The 14,266-nt window shown below is 44.5% G+C and overlaps 1 protein-coding gene across 33 annotated transcripts in view; it reads left to right on the top strand.

Moving 5' to 3' along the window:
• The window catches only part of CELF4 (CUGBP Elav-like family member 4), a 754,916-nt gene that overhangs the window by 727,234 nt on the left and 13,416 nt on the right, over window positions 1-14,266 (top strand). For 14 of the 33 annotated variants that reach the window (XM_050912572.1, XM_050912550.1, XM_050912549.1 and 11 more), the window contains one exon: window positions 5,774-5,857. The exons of 11 other annotated variants lie outside the window; for them this stretch is intronic. In XM_050912572.1, the coding sequence (XP_050768529.1) occupies window positions 5,774-5,857 (84 nt within the window). Of the gene's footprint in view, window positions 1-5,773; window positions 5,918-14,266 lie in introns of all 33 variants that reach the window. 8 more of the 33 variants (XM_050912541.1, XM_050912540.1, XM_050912543.1 and 5 more) reach the window with 1 other exon arrangement.

The following is a 14,266-nucleotide window of genomic DNA, read 5'->3' as shown; positions in this document are numbered from 1 at the left end:
GCTGATGAGCATGGGCCATGGAAAGACCTCTTAGCAACATAGGCAATAATGTCCAGTGGGGATCTGTGTTTGAGACAAGCAACAAGAATGCGGATAAAAATGCAATTGCATTGGAATAAAGAATTTAATAGGAATCAAAGCACTGGTGGCCCTTCATTAGAAGCCAGTAACGTGATTTCAGACACCTGCTATTTAGAAAACGAGGACCTGCTATTTAGAGGAGCTAATCTAGTCCTTTCAGCCTCCTTTGATAATCTGGAAATGGAAATCAGCCCTTTTAGAGCACAATCTCTATATCGGGATGCGACGAATCATGTAGTAAAAGTACCTATTTCTTTACATTGATTATGAGAGGAGCCTGGGTTATCTAGTCCGCAGGACTGGATGGCTTCGCTGGAGACATGAAAAGTAAGGAGAGGTGAATCTCCCACTATTGCATGTAAGTGTTTTGGGAGGTAACCATGCCATGTAATGTTCCCTTTACAGTCAGTGGGGAGCAGTGGGATCCTCAGAGGCAACCTACTCAGGTAGTCCCAATTGTCCTCCAGGGAGTTCACTGCTCCCTTTTGACAAGAAGAGGGGACTGCTTGCCTGAGGCATTTAAGTCAGGTGCTTCAGCTTAGTGTAGAGACCCTCATTTTAAATAATTACACTTCAACTTTTATCCTCTATTAGATCACTAATTCAGATATATTCTATATTATACGTGTTATTATATATATATAATGACATTTAATACTTTAATATAGTGTAACAGAATGAAATTAATCAAGATTACAATATCAACCTAAAACATTATGATGGCCTAGAACTACTTTGGGGAAGAAATCTCATTTTGTAAGAAAATTAGAAATGTCGGCATTTCGATCTAATTTGGAATTAATTTTTTTCCAATGTCAGAATTTCCTGGGGAACACAACTTGCAGCTCCTGATTAGCTCTAGTACATGTCCCTGCTGTGAGAACAGATGCACAGACCTAACGTATCATTACAGAGATGTTTCCCCCATGCTGAAGGACTTTGCTTTTTATTGCTTGCTGGGGCTAGATTAAGCACAGGACAAAATGGCAAGCAGATCATTGCTCCGCATAGCTTTGTGCCAGGAACCATCAGAAGCAAGGGATAGCTGTTGTGCACACTTTGTAGACCCACTGCCCAAAGATCCCTGTGTTCGCAAGGCATGGTGTGTCTCTCTGGATTGAGGGTGAGTGTCACCCAGTGGACATGTTATCTCATAACTCCTCACTCCTTCCTGTAAGCAGTGGTTATTAAGGATGGTTGGGGGCCACATATATGAGAGGAACCATCAGTCCTATGCAGGGTGCCGTTCCCAGTGTCCTCCATTTTCCTGCAATGTTTAGATGCTGTGGCTTTCTCTGCTGCTTGCTAGAGGGAGAATCTCTAAGGCACGACTCTCCCTTTTAGCAGAGGGTCAAGACCTTTAAGCATCTCTAACCTTTAACACAAAAACACAGCAAGAGGGAACTCTAATAATAATAATGCTCAGTGCTGAGAAGAGTACTTTATGTTTGCAAGGATGTGCACAAACATTGATTTGTTAATGAACCAGCCCTACCACAACAATAACATTGATGATCACATTGTTAATAACAATGCTAACTCTCCACTCCCGGATCCCGGTTGGATAACAAGCCCAGAGCCACTTGGCTGCTGCAACGTTCCTGTAGAGATTAGTCATTACTTCCACATGAGCGCTGAGGCTGCCGGCAGCTGATGGGGTGCATAGGGTGGAACAGATCCAAACGATCAAAGCTAGAGATGAACTCTTAATTCAGGCCATGTCAACCAGGCAAAACTTGGGGGTAATTTTAAATTTGTATGGTATTACTCATCTTGACATGGTTTCTGAAATTCAGAAGTACACTTAGATACTAAAATAAAGTGGTGCAGGCTTGTGACTCTCATCTGCCCTGTGCTCAAACATGCTGCAGACTGGATAGCGAGCAGATGCAGAAGAGGCAATGAAATTCCAGCCTCTGAGTATTTGTCGTAGAGGTGAGGTGTGCAGCTGACCAAAGGGCTGCAGGCTAACTTCATACAACCTTACAGGACAGCCCATTTTTAATTACTGTTCGAAGACCGGTCTAGTCAGAGCCTTTACTTATGACACTGATTCCCGGTGTTGGGGATGCAATGATAGACAGCTGATGTCAGCACGGGTATATGGAGTTTACTCATGTTGACAGTGGACACCCAGTGATAGGTTGGGTCTGCAGCTGTCCCTATGCCAAAATACTAACAGTGAGCTGGAGGGTGAGGAGCATGGGCAGAGCAATGGCTTAGCAGCTCAGGTCCAATCAGGCCAAATTAACATGGACCCACCACAGAGTTCTCTACCATGTGCTTCTATGCCCTCAATCATGGGTTTTTCCATTATCAACCATGGTTTGCCTGTAATTTACAGACTATTCATAAACTGTGCATTCTTTAAAACTTTTCTTTCCTTTTTGTCTGAATCAAGGTTATCTGTACTTCTTGTGTATTAATTAACAGAAATATCTATAACTTAAAGCCATAAAACCAAGAACCATGGTAGATGTCAGGGTAGAAATGAACCTTGATTCTCTTCTCATCATGTGTCATGAGGGTTAGATTTCGAGCTGACTTAGAGCCCTTCTGAAAACCACAGTAAAGTGCATGGTAAATAATTTTAGTACTATATTCAGCCCTGAACTGCCAAGTATACTGATCTCCAATAATCTATTAACTCAGTCCAAAACAAGACCTTTCTCTCCAACAAGATAGTTGGAGTCTTCACTATGGTTTTGCCATACCAGCTGTGATCTTCCTCTTGCTCCAGTGGTCCTGACCAAGTCCTTTAAAACTCATTGCATGTGTGCACTGAGAACTAACTTACCTCTTCATAGCATTCTGAGCTGAACAACTCATGCCTTTGGTTTCTTAAAAATATACACGTATATATGAAGAGGCGGCCATACACAGGAACACATAGTGTTCCATGGAGTGCCCAGATTAACTTGACTCAGGCAAAAAAGCCCAACAAGGTAGAAGGGCTGACGCAGACAGATCTTGTTTTGTGAATTCTTTACAGAGGAGTCTAACTGTGATAGGTAACTTATGGATGGATGGATTTAACAAGAAATTGCTTGTTAAATTCTAATGGCAGAATTTTCAGATGTGAGGATGGTAAACCAAATCAAACTACTCCAGTTTGTTTCTCAGTAGCAGGTGGAGTTTCCAACATTGGAAATTCGCAAAAATCCTCTGTAGTCGGGAACAGAGTTTGGCCTTGAATGTCTGAGTTGGTATGGGAAGCTGCAGCATGGGTTTCCCAGCCACATTTCAGAGCTGAACTGGGCTTTGAGGATCGTCTCCACTTTTTCACATCCTCTCTGATCTCTTCCTCTTGGTCTCTGAGCAGCGTGAGGCAAAGCTGATTTCAAGGTGAACTAAGGGTTGTTCTCTTCTTGAGCCCAACCTCTAAACCTGATGTAGATGAAGTTGTGTGCCTCCTTGTCTGCCTTGTGCCTTAGTAGGCATTTCTCAGCACATGCAGGCAGAATCCCTACTCATGCACAACACATCCAAGACCCCAGGAAATGCAGCTGGTATTTTTGAAAGATTTTTGCCAGTTTCTCAGAGCAAACTGCTGGCTCTGGTTGATGTCAGTGGGAATTTTGCCACTAATTGCAGCAAAGCCAAGATTTTACCCATTCTATTATAATGTGGATCTCAAATCCCACAGCAGAAGTGCTCTGGGGCACATTCAGATGAAGGAATGACTTTTTCCCTGCTATTCTGGACTGTGGTCTTCTCCTGGGCAGAATTTTCTCAATTCTAAGAGACACCTGAGGGGGTCAGTGTTTGTTTAACACTTTCAGACTGTTTCATATCCGGTTTATCATGCCAATAACTCCACATCGTGTGAAAATGAACTGCAGCAAGGACTGGAGAAGGGATAGTTGCTCAGTGAGGAGACTAAGGAAGAGGCAGACGGGAGGTGAGGGGAAGATGGAGAAGCTTGGCATGAAATAGGGGACCCTGATTGTGGGCCACTGAGGTTCAAAAGTAATTTAGCTAAGCAGATGACCGGGTGCCTAATTAGTTAATTATCCCACCATACCACTATTCCCTCCATTTGGAAGAAACCCTGTTACCACCCTCATGACCTCTAGGAAACGCACAAGATGCAAGGATCAGCTGTTCCTTCATGACAGTCCTTTTAGCAAATTAGTGGGGAAAATTGTGCTTAGCAAATATTCATTAGGGCTTCATTTTCCATTAATCCAAAAGGAAATGTGGAGAGCCTGTGACTTCAATCACGCTGAGGCCCAGGAATTTTAATGAGCTTTAAATGGGCATCTGTCAGAATCCTGACTTTGCTGTACTTCTCCTGCCAGCCGGGGGGATGAGTAATGGCTAATAAAAGGTGGGAGCATCTAGGTGAACTCCTTTCCCTAACAGGAAAGGCAAAGTTGTAATTTGCTGTGTTACAACACCATAATTATGCCCTGATGAAGAAAACGAGAGTATTAAAAAACCCTTTCCTTCCCCACACTGTGCCCCAGATGTAAACGGGGGAAAGTTGGCTGAGTCAGGTCACAGGGTTGTAGGCACATGGGCTGGGGGGAAGGAGGAAACCCTCCTTCCCTCTGTCCTCTTACCCTTGCGGCAAGGAGCACGCACTGCATCCCCTTCATCTCGACCCCCCTGAGCAAAGCAGAGCTGGAGTTACCTGTCGAGGTCAGTGCAGAGCTGGGCAGCAGCTGGAAGTACCTTTGGAAAGAAGACCATGAAAAAAACAATCCCTGCCTCCTCAAACTATATAGTTTTCTGCTAGTGAACACTGCAAGGGGTTTAGATGTTTATTTTTTCAACAAAGCCACTTGGACACACCTGTTCCCTTTTGACTTTTGCTCAAGTACAGCATGCTGAAAAATAAAAGTCACATTGAAAAGTTCCATTCTAGGGTATTTGACCAGAGGCAGATTCTCCCTCTTCTACCCCAAAATACAATTTCAACAGAACATTTTCTGAGGGTCTCTACTGTAACAAAACTGCATGTTCTAGCTAAAGATTCCTCTCCGGATATTTTTCCAAGCACTCTCTGAAGCCTGTAAGAGTATATGTTACAGCACTGAGGCCAAAAAGGCAATTCTTCTTGTCTAGTAATTTGGATTTAAATCCATCTGTAATCTCTCTTGCAGAACCCTCTAGAATGGAGGACATAGCCAAACCGTCCAGATTTGGGGGAGTCTTCAGGCTGAGTCGAGCTGGGGGGTTGAATGTAAAATTCTACAAAACAAAATAAGCCTGTGGGTTTGTGCATATCTTTCTACTTGTTATTACAGTCCTCACACAGACGCAAGGATAATGAAACTTCTGCGTGCAGACACTGAGGAGAGGCAAGGGTTAGTGTGGGTCACCCAAAACTCTACAGATTAAATGAGATTATGAGGAGCGAAGAAAAACTATGAAACGCGTTCTTTCATTCTTTTTGTTCCTATTCCTCCATTCTGTCTTTCCATGGCCACATGTGCAGCTGCATTCCTCTGTCTCTAGATTTATCCTGGTGTCTGTCCTGGGAAGGTTAATGAAGTTAGCATAGCCTCCAGGTGACTTTCTGAGTTCCTGGTCTTCTGCTTTGTCCGTTCCTCTGAGAGTCTACAGACTGCTTCCTAGAGGTGACTCCTCACCAGTCAGACAGAGGGGATGCCAAAGTAAATCTCCACCATGTGCTTTCTCATATCCTATTTACCTCCATTCATGGGTCTTCTTTTTCTCTTGATAGGACCAGAGGGCTGTAACCTGTTTATCTACCATCTGCCCCAGGAGTTTGGGGATGCTGAGCTGATGCAGATGTTCCTGCCTTTCGGTAATGTCATCTCCTCGAAAGTGTTTGTGGATCGGGCGACAAACCAAAGTAAATGCTTTGGTGGGTAAAGATAACAAAACAATTAGATTCATCCAGGAAAGGGCTTTCTCTGAATACTTTACCTTTCAAACTGCTTTCTTTCTGCTTAAGCTTTATGATTTCTCTCAATTTACTCCTGTCGATACTTTCCCCCTTCCCTCTTTCTCTCCTAATTGTCTCATGCTCAGAGTTGTGTGCGTTGCTCAGAGGTGAAGGTTTGGCATCTCACCAGTAGCAAGGTGCTGCGGCTGCTGGTGGTGGGGTGGAAAATATTCCCCTTGGAAGGGGAGGTGGGGAGGATACAGAAAAGGCTAAAGCACCTGGAGCAAAATGGAGGGGGCTGGGGACATAGGTGAAATGCCGGCAGGGTCAGCAGTGGGAGCATGTGGCAGATGGGGAATTTCTGTACCTAAGGAAAAAGAAAAACAGGTCATGGGGTTGAAGGGAAGACAGAGCTGTGGGGGCAGCTTTCCAGCAGCTGTGATGCATTAGGCTGCAAGGGGACAAGGGCTGAACATCAGCTGAAAGCCTAGTCTTCTGGGGGGGATGGCTGCTCAGTGGACTGCAGGCAGCCATGCTCTGAGCCCGCTGGACCCGAGCCAGCACCACAGCAGATACAGACAGACCGAGCTAACCCTGTGCCTCAGCTGACAGGCCATGCTAAGAGGCTGGATTTGAAAGCTGCACCGTGCTCACACAGCTCTGGCCTCGCTGCTGGCTCAACCCCACCAGCTGGAGCACGGAAAGAGCACAGCCTCAGCTGCCTGTGAGCCACCAGCTAGGGACACCCTGAGCTGCACCCACAATGGGAGGGCACAGCCAGCGAACAGCCATGTGGTGATGTGTGCATGGTGTCTCAGTGGGATCCCACTGTTTGCAAAGGTGTTGCAATGAAGGGTCCCTTCTGGCAGTGCGGCAGCATTGGGACCCTGACACATTTGATCCCATCCCGCCTGGTGGACAAGGTATCTCTCCCGTCCGTGTGCCCTCCACTCAGATGTGTAATTTCTCTTTCTCCGCCATCCTGCGCCCTTTGCAGACCTTCCCTGAGAAGTGCAATGGGACAAACTATTGCTTTTCTTTTCCTGTTACTTGCAGCTGATCTGGACTCTGTCTCTCAGGCAAACTTCCAGAGTTAAGACTTATTGGAGTTTCATTTGATTTTAAAGCCACTCTCAGTCTCCACATTATGCTTCCCTTCCATGCTGCCTTCCCCTTTCCTCTCCTGGATAACCCACCTCCCAAAACTCTTACCTCATCCGTTGCTAGCTATGGTGCATGTCAGACAGTACTTCCAAGAGTTTTGTGCCCCTTCTCTATGCACAGTTCCTCCTGCCCATCCACAGAGGGTCTGAACAGGCTATTTTCCCCTTTGATTGAAGGAGCTCTGTTCCCTGATGTGAGGGGACACAGTGTTTCCCCTCAGCAGTAGTCATTGGGTTGCTGCACTCTCAAGCACTAGAGGAACAAAGGACAAAAAGTTTCGTGTGAAGAGGTAGTTGGGAAATTCAAATGAGAAATTATGAATTAGCCCCATTCTCTGCAAAGCCCACCTGCTTTTCAGAGCTTTAACCACATAAAAGCTCATAAGAAGATGAGCAGACCAGCACAGCTGTAGCTAACATTGAAAACTAATGCTTCAAGGATATCCACAGGTTAGAAATGGCTATTCCTATCATAAATATTTAGGAGACTACTGAGCCTGATTCTCCACATACTGACAAGTGGGAAGACCAAAGGTAAATGGAGAAATGAGGTGAGAGCCAAGTCTGGGTAAGGGAGAGTATCTTCTGGACAGGTATTCACCTTATCTCCTCTTAGCTCAAAGGCTTTCTGGCTACAAGGTTTCAGGAGGATAGCAACACATACCTAGCTTGTGGGGCAGGGTTGTGGGGCTGGCTTTATTGCAGCTTCCAAGGTACTATGAGATCATGGTTGATAACTGAGCAGGAATTGAGGGATCTTAGCAGAAATTTTTCCTAACATTGAGTCTTACTAGGAGAAACTAAACATCAGCTTGTTTGATGAAGTAACCTCCAAAACTAATGGTGGGATATTCCAGCCTGAAAGCAGGAAGGTGCCCTTTGCATGTGTCAACTCAAGCACACAGGCAAGCAGAAGCAGGAATTAGAGATTGCTAGTGGATCTTAGTCACCTTATATTAGCTTCTGAGACACAAATACCCAAGTGCAGTCAGTTTTGGATCCCAGGGGTCAAGCCCCATTTTTTTCTGGCTTTAACTTACTTTCCCATAGAGCTGAGTGCCTGCTGTGACTGTTGGTCTCAGACAAACATGTTGACTATGCTGCCATGTGCACGACCTCCAGAAGGAAAGAAATAGCAGAAGTACAGGTAGCTAATTATCACCAGTACATCATGCTGCTCTTCAAAACCTCCCACCCTGCTGACCTTCAACTTTAAAGCAATGTAAAAATGTAGAAAGTATTAAAGAAAATCAGGCCTTTCATTTGTTTTGCTAAATCCACTGAAGCTCGTGCTGATCATAATTTTTTGTTTATAAAATCAATTTAAAAAAAAAATTACTTTTTCCTGAAGGAAAATAAGGGATTTTGTTAACTTTGAAAGTAAGAAAACTCCTTCCTTTTCTGCTTAAAAATTTCCCAAATCTTAACATGTAAAAACATAGCATTTGCATTTTGTTTCACTTTTTTCTAACCCAGCTAGAGCTCTCCAACTGGTAGCCTGGGGGGACAATTCTGTCTGGCCCCAGAAAGATATACCACCATTATATGACCTTTTAAAATGTATCTGCTATGCAGATCCCAAGTAAATTGCTGTAACAGAGTCTAGCCCCAGGTTGTCGAGAAATTGTCAAGAAATCCTGCTTTAGACAAACTTAAAAAATTCTATGGAGAAAAATGTCACTACGTTTTTTTCCACCAGAACAGAAAATACTTCATTTGCTGCTCTTGTCTCACTGTTGAACTACCTGTAAGCAGCTGGCTCAAACTGAGTGAGTCAGTAGGGCAGCATCTCAAAATAGGACTTCTATTCCTTCCCGTTTGGCTCTGAATTCTCCCCTGCATTTCCAGAACAAAGTTATCTCCTTTGGCCACTACTGGCAGGATAGTGTAGGGGCAGCCACAGGAGCGTTAGGAAGAAAGCGAGATCAGCTACAAGCCTTTCTCCTGGTTTCTGGAGTCCATGACCCTGCAGAGAAACACTAGCACCTGCATGCGCTGAAGAAATTAAGCTGTGGTCATGAAGCCTTTGACTTTCCTAATTCAGAGGCCGTTGCCTCCTGGCTGACGAGGAGCAACGAGGAATGCAAGCTTCAGCAAACACCAATCATCTCATATATAAAATGTGAAAGTGCTCAAAATATGTCTATTGTTTTCTGTAGCAGGACTGCTTGCTGTAGTCTGTAAGACTGCCTGAGAAACAACCCTGACTTCTCACTGAAAAAAGTAATTTAGATTGGGAGGCTTCTTTGCCTTCGACTTTTCTTCTGCTGCACACATCCAGGCTAGACCCAAATACTTCATTTTCTCTTACAGTTTTTCAAACCTCTGGCTTTTATTTTCCCGCCTATCCTGATGTAGCTGTAACATGGCCAAGTGCAGACCACACTTCTCCTTCCCACTCACCAACACCCTATCTATCCCCATGGCCTGAGCCTCCATCACACCGACCATATCAGCATCTCCCTGGGTTTCTCCTCAGGCACTGCCTTGTCCACCCTCTCATATTCAGACTTACTGATTTCACCTTCACAGCTCTTCACCGTTCTGCGCTTCTCTCTCCTCTCTCACTAGACCTTCACTCAATGCCCAGCTGATGCCTGTACCCTCTTCCCATGTACTTCTTTTACAGCTACCATTTTTCTCCTACTGGCCCATGCTGTCCATTCCCAGTGAAATGGCAGGGCCACAGCAGGAATCATTGTCTCACTCAGGGAAAAATTACACTTAGTTGGACACTCGAAGACAGTGACTCCCAATCTCACAGCAGGCTGATTTAGGAAGTCTTGCAGAGAGGCACAGTGTGCCACAGCCTGAACATCAACTTCTGCAGGACCCTGGAGCTTATCTCTGTGCAAGGCAAAGACTGCACTGGGTCTCTCACCTTCCCACTGCGTATGTGTAAGTTCTTCTGTGTGTAGGTATGCTAAATATCAGAGGACATGAAATAAATCTGTGTGGCAGTCTTAATGGTTCTGGTGATAATTCCCCTCTCAGTTATGCAGGTAATTTAAATGTGACCAGTTTGTGTACTAGGCAAAAAGAAAACTCCAGTAAAATGACACTATTAAGGCTGCTAAGGCAAGCAGTCAATGTGAGAAGAGCCGTTCTTCATGCTGCCCGCACATGACTAACTCAACCTCTGTCGTAGGGTGACGCTACAATACAGTCCTAATTTCAGGAGCACTCACTGTTGTCGCACAAGACATATTTTAAGAAGGCATCTGAAGACGTTAAACTAGTGAAATACAGAGACAGATGTGTTCTAGGAAAATGTTTTAACAGAGAAGAGAGAGAAAAGGATAGGTTTGGGCAATATTAATTAGGAAGACATGACAGAAATTAGAAAAATGAGGACATGGATGGAGCAGCAGAGGCCAAATGATTACCCCAAGGTGTCAAATAAGATGTAGATAAATTAAAGCTGGAGGAATTGCTTTACTGGTGCACTTGGAAATTCATTCCTCCAGTCACCTCTTTCTGAGAGCAGTGAGCACCTGGATCTGCCAGCTTTTTGCGTGCCATCTAGCAGTGGACACTGTCAGGCCAGTTCTGCTCCATGCCCTCACCTTGTCCTCCACATGTGTCTCCTTGGCGTGTGCCTGTTCCCCATACCCATTGATGTGGCAGCTTCAGTTTCTCCTCATGGGACAATGACTCCAGGAGGCTGTGAAGAATCTCTCTCATGCCCACAGAGACACCATGGTTTCCCTCCCCTCAGCTCAACATGGTCTGACACCCCAGCTGCGAGCAGCCACAATTGCTGGATGTTTTTCTCCTTTTCCATGCATTCCAGATGGACTTTCACACTGGCAGAAGGGATGTCCCACCCCTTTTTGAAATGTCCCACATTAAAAGTAGCAAGGAGCATTCTAGCTTTGACTACCAACTGCGAGGTCCTCTTAGGACCATAGATTTATATGGACTAAAGGAAACATCTTGTTTGACTCTTGGTACAACATGGACATAGAGTTTCATTCCAGATTCCTGCAGGGAGTCCGCTTGAAAGTTGCTAGTGGGCCACCCCATTTGGAAAAACATTCAGTCTTCTCTGAAGATGCCAAAAGAGAGAAGATAACATCACTTGATGAGGGTCATAGTAGTTAATTACCTTTGCTGTTAAATATTTCTATTCCCTACTAAACTTTTTCTGGCTCCTAGCTTATGAAAAGAAACAGGGGAGCCAAAGGAGAGAGATTAAAGGTGAGAAAAGCAGTGAGGAATGAGGACTGGACACAGGAGGGGGTGAAGCTCAGGAGAAGGGCTGAGGGAGGGGTAGAGCTTGTATCATGTTATTAAAAACACACTGTGGCAGTTCAAGATTGCAGTGTTGTGGCAGAAAGGTGGAGTGGGAGATGCAAGGCAGCAGGAAGGTCATGACATTCTACAGAGTTTCAACCTGGAAGCTGAAACAGAAAGCAGCAACAAGAGACTAGGACACCGACAAAGCTACGCAGGGCCCTGGGACCAGGGGCATTGCAGATCAGGTCTAAAGTGCATTGGCAGCACTCCATAAGACATAGGAGCGGAACAATGGACCCTTAGGTACATCAGAAAAATATTGTTCAGCACCTGCTCACAATGTGCCTCCAACACACCCTGCCAAATCTGGCAGTTTCTCATTTAATAAAAAAAACCAACCTAACTCTCCTTAAGTTCATCCAGGGAAAGAAGCAGGTCCAGGAGTAGGCTGGTGTAAGGGTAAGAAATTCCAGTCGCATGTTCCTGCCCCATATGGGCGATCATGGGTCAACCTAGCTGTGTGCCTTGGGTTCCCCTTCTTGTAGCAGGACACTGACTCCTTTGCACAGGGCTTTAGGATCCATGGATGAGGAGAGTTATTTATCAGCTCAAAGTTTTTGGGGGTTTCTTTTCTGGTTCTTCATTTGTTAAATAAGAAGATTCTCACCAGATAGAGGAATTATTAGAAAGCACTTGGCAGAGAGGTGGAGCTCTGCTTGCTGCTGTTACCAGTACTATGATTAAATTTTATTTTTTTTTTCTTTTTACTTTTAACCTGATTTCAAATTTCCTAAGAAAAGTCTCTACCCGAGCCTTTCTCCCTGTAGCCTATGGAATTAGGCTATGTCCTTTACTTTGCATGATCTAGTGGCAATACATTTTGGTTTAGGTCCCTGGACAATATCAGATTGTCATTCCCGTATAGCTACAGGCTACAGACCAAAGCTCAGAGTGTAATGGAAGAAGCCACTAATTTGAGTGCCTGAGTTGAGATGACATGAGAACGATTTTCCAGGCACGTTAAGCATGCCTGACCCTTGGGACGTTTCGGTTCAGATCAGCACTAGTTTGTTGTGCTCCTCTCCACTCTGAAGGACCTGGCACAGACAGACAGACAAGGAGAGATTCATGTGGTGTCCAGCTTAGTTGGACAGTAAACCAAGGGGAGGAAGACACTGTTAGAGGGGTGCTTAGGGCTCCCAGAGGAAAGGGGAAGGAGGCACAGCAGTTTATTATTTGCTAGCTGCTTTCTTATACTCCAAAGCAGCCAGGGTCTGAGACTTCAGGTCTGCAGAGTAAGGATGGGACTCTTCTCCAGCTGATAAGGAAAGAGTTGTGTGAGTAAGAAAGAGAAGGAGCTGTTCATCAAACTCACTGCACAGCACCTCCAGCCATTGCAGTTGGTTGGAGGAGGCTTTAGGGGGAGGAGGAGGAGCGGGAGAAGTATTAGGGCTGTGAGCCACTATTCATTTACAAACTATAATTAATTTGATGTTTAGATTAATTTCTGATGCACTCTCAAAGGTGCACTGAAAGCATTTTTCCTTTATTATAATGTTGATTGCTTATTGGGGAGATAAATCTAACTGTCAGTTATGCACTGACTTACCAAAACTTTCAGACCAAGCAAGCATGTATGCGTAAGGAACAGCTGTTTGCAGCTCTCCAGTTAAAGGGACAGCTTTGTCTTTTCCCAATAACTCACATTAAAGAAAATCTATACATTGTACACAGGGACTTCTGCTTTCTTTTGTAGCTTAACAATTTATTAGACAAGAATATGTTAGCAGAATCTATCTTCTATTCATCTGTCTGTCCATGTGTCTATCACTGTTCTATCCAGCTCTCCCCACAAGTGATAGACAGAGTGCATCCAGAATATTTTTAAGTTATGGACATGTTTGTACATACCTACTCACATGCACACTTACACAATAATTTTAAATGTTTTTACTCATGGGGTAATTAGATGGAGGAACTCATTACTTCAGGGTCTTTGTGGCTACTCATTTAATGACCTTCAAAGGGGGAATGGCCATTTATGTGACTACTAGAAATGACCAGTGTTAAGAGTTAATGCCAGAAGAAGAAAAAGAGAAAAAAAAAAAGACTTCTAAAAGAGATTAAAAATTTAATGTTCTGGGCTTCAAATCAGTCCATCAGCACTGGGACATAGGAAAAGAACCTGACTGGGCTCTCGTGTGCCTGCACAGTGTGGTATCTGCTGCCACCTCCTCTAAAAACCCTTTGACATTAGATAGAGTAGATGAACCCAAATCATGTACGCCTGGTCCTACATGTGCTCCGAGGATATTATAGTTTCAAATGCAAACACTCCCACGTATAGAAGTGCCAGAGCAGGGTCTCTCTCTAGTGTTCCTTTCATTCAGGCCAGAAGTTTCAGTTCAGAAGTCAGAAATAATGGCCCCTCCAATGGGCACGCCCATTTCTGAACTCGAGATGATTGATCTGCAGAGCGCAGACTTACCACATCCCACTCTTGTGAGACTGCAGACCCACTACAGCATTTTGGCTACTCATTACATCTGGGTTTTTTTCCCAAGATCTCTCTGATGCAAGGCAAGTTCGAGCTGTTAGAAGGGATGAGTCTCTATCAATCCATCCAACCATCCATCCATCACCCCATATATCTATTCAACCTCTTTATATCCATCTATCCTGTCTCATTCACTGCACAGGACTGCTGTTGAGCATTTTCAAGTCTGTCAGCTAGCTAGTTACTGAGCAGCTGTTCAATAGATCCTCACAGCTCTGTGCTTGGCCTCAGGCCTTCCTTCCCGCACAATATTCAAACCCTGCTATGAATATGAATTTATTATTATTTCCTCATCTGTTTTCCTAAGACCCTTCCCAGCAGAGCATTTGAGAGGTTCACAGAGCTAAGTAACAGCATTTTCACAGTGCT

Source organism: Gymnogyps californianus, chromosome Z (genome assembly GCF_018139145.2).
Source record: "Gymnogyps californianus isolate 813 chromosome Z, ASM1813914v2, whole genome shotgun sequence".
Taxonomy (NCBI): domain Eukaryota; kingdom Metazoa; phylum Chordata; class Aves; order Accipitriformes; family Cathartidae; genus Gymnogyps; species Gymnogyps californianus.
This window is presented reverse-complemented; position numbering and strand designations above follow the sequence as displayed.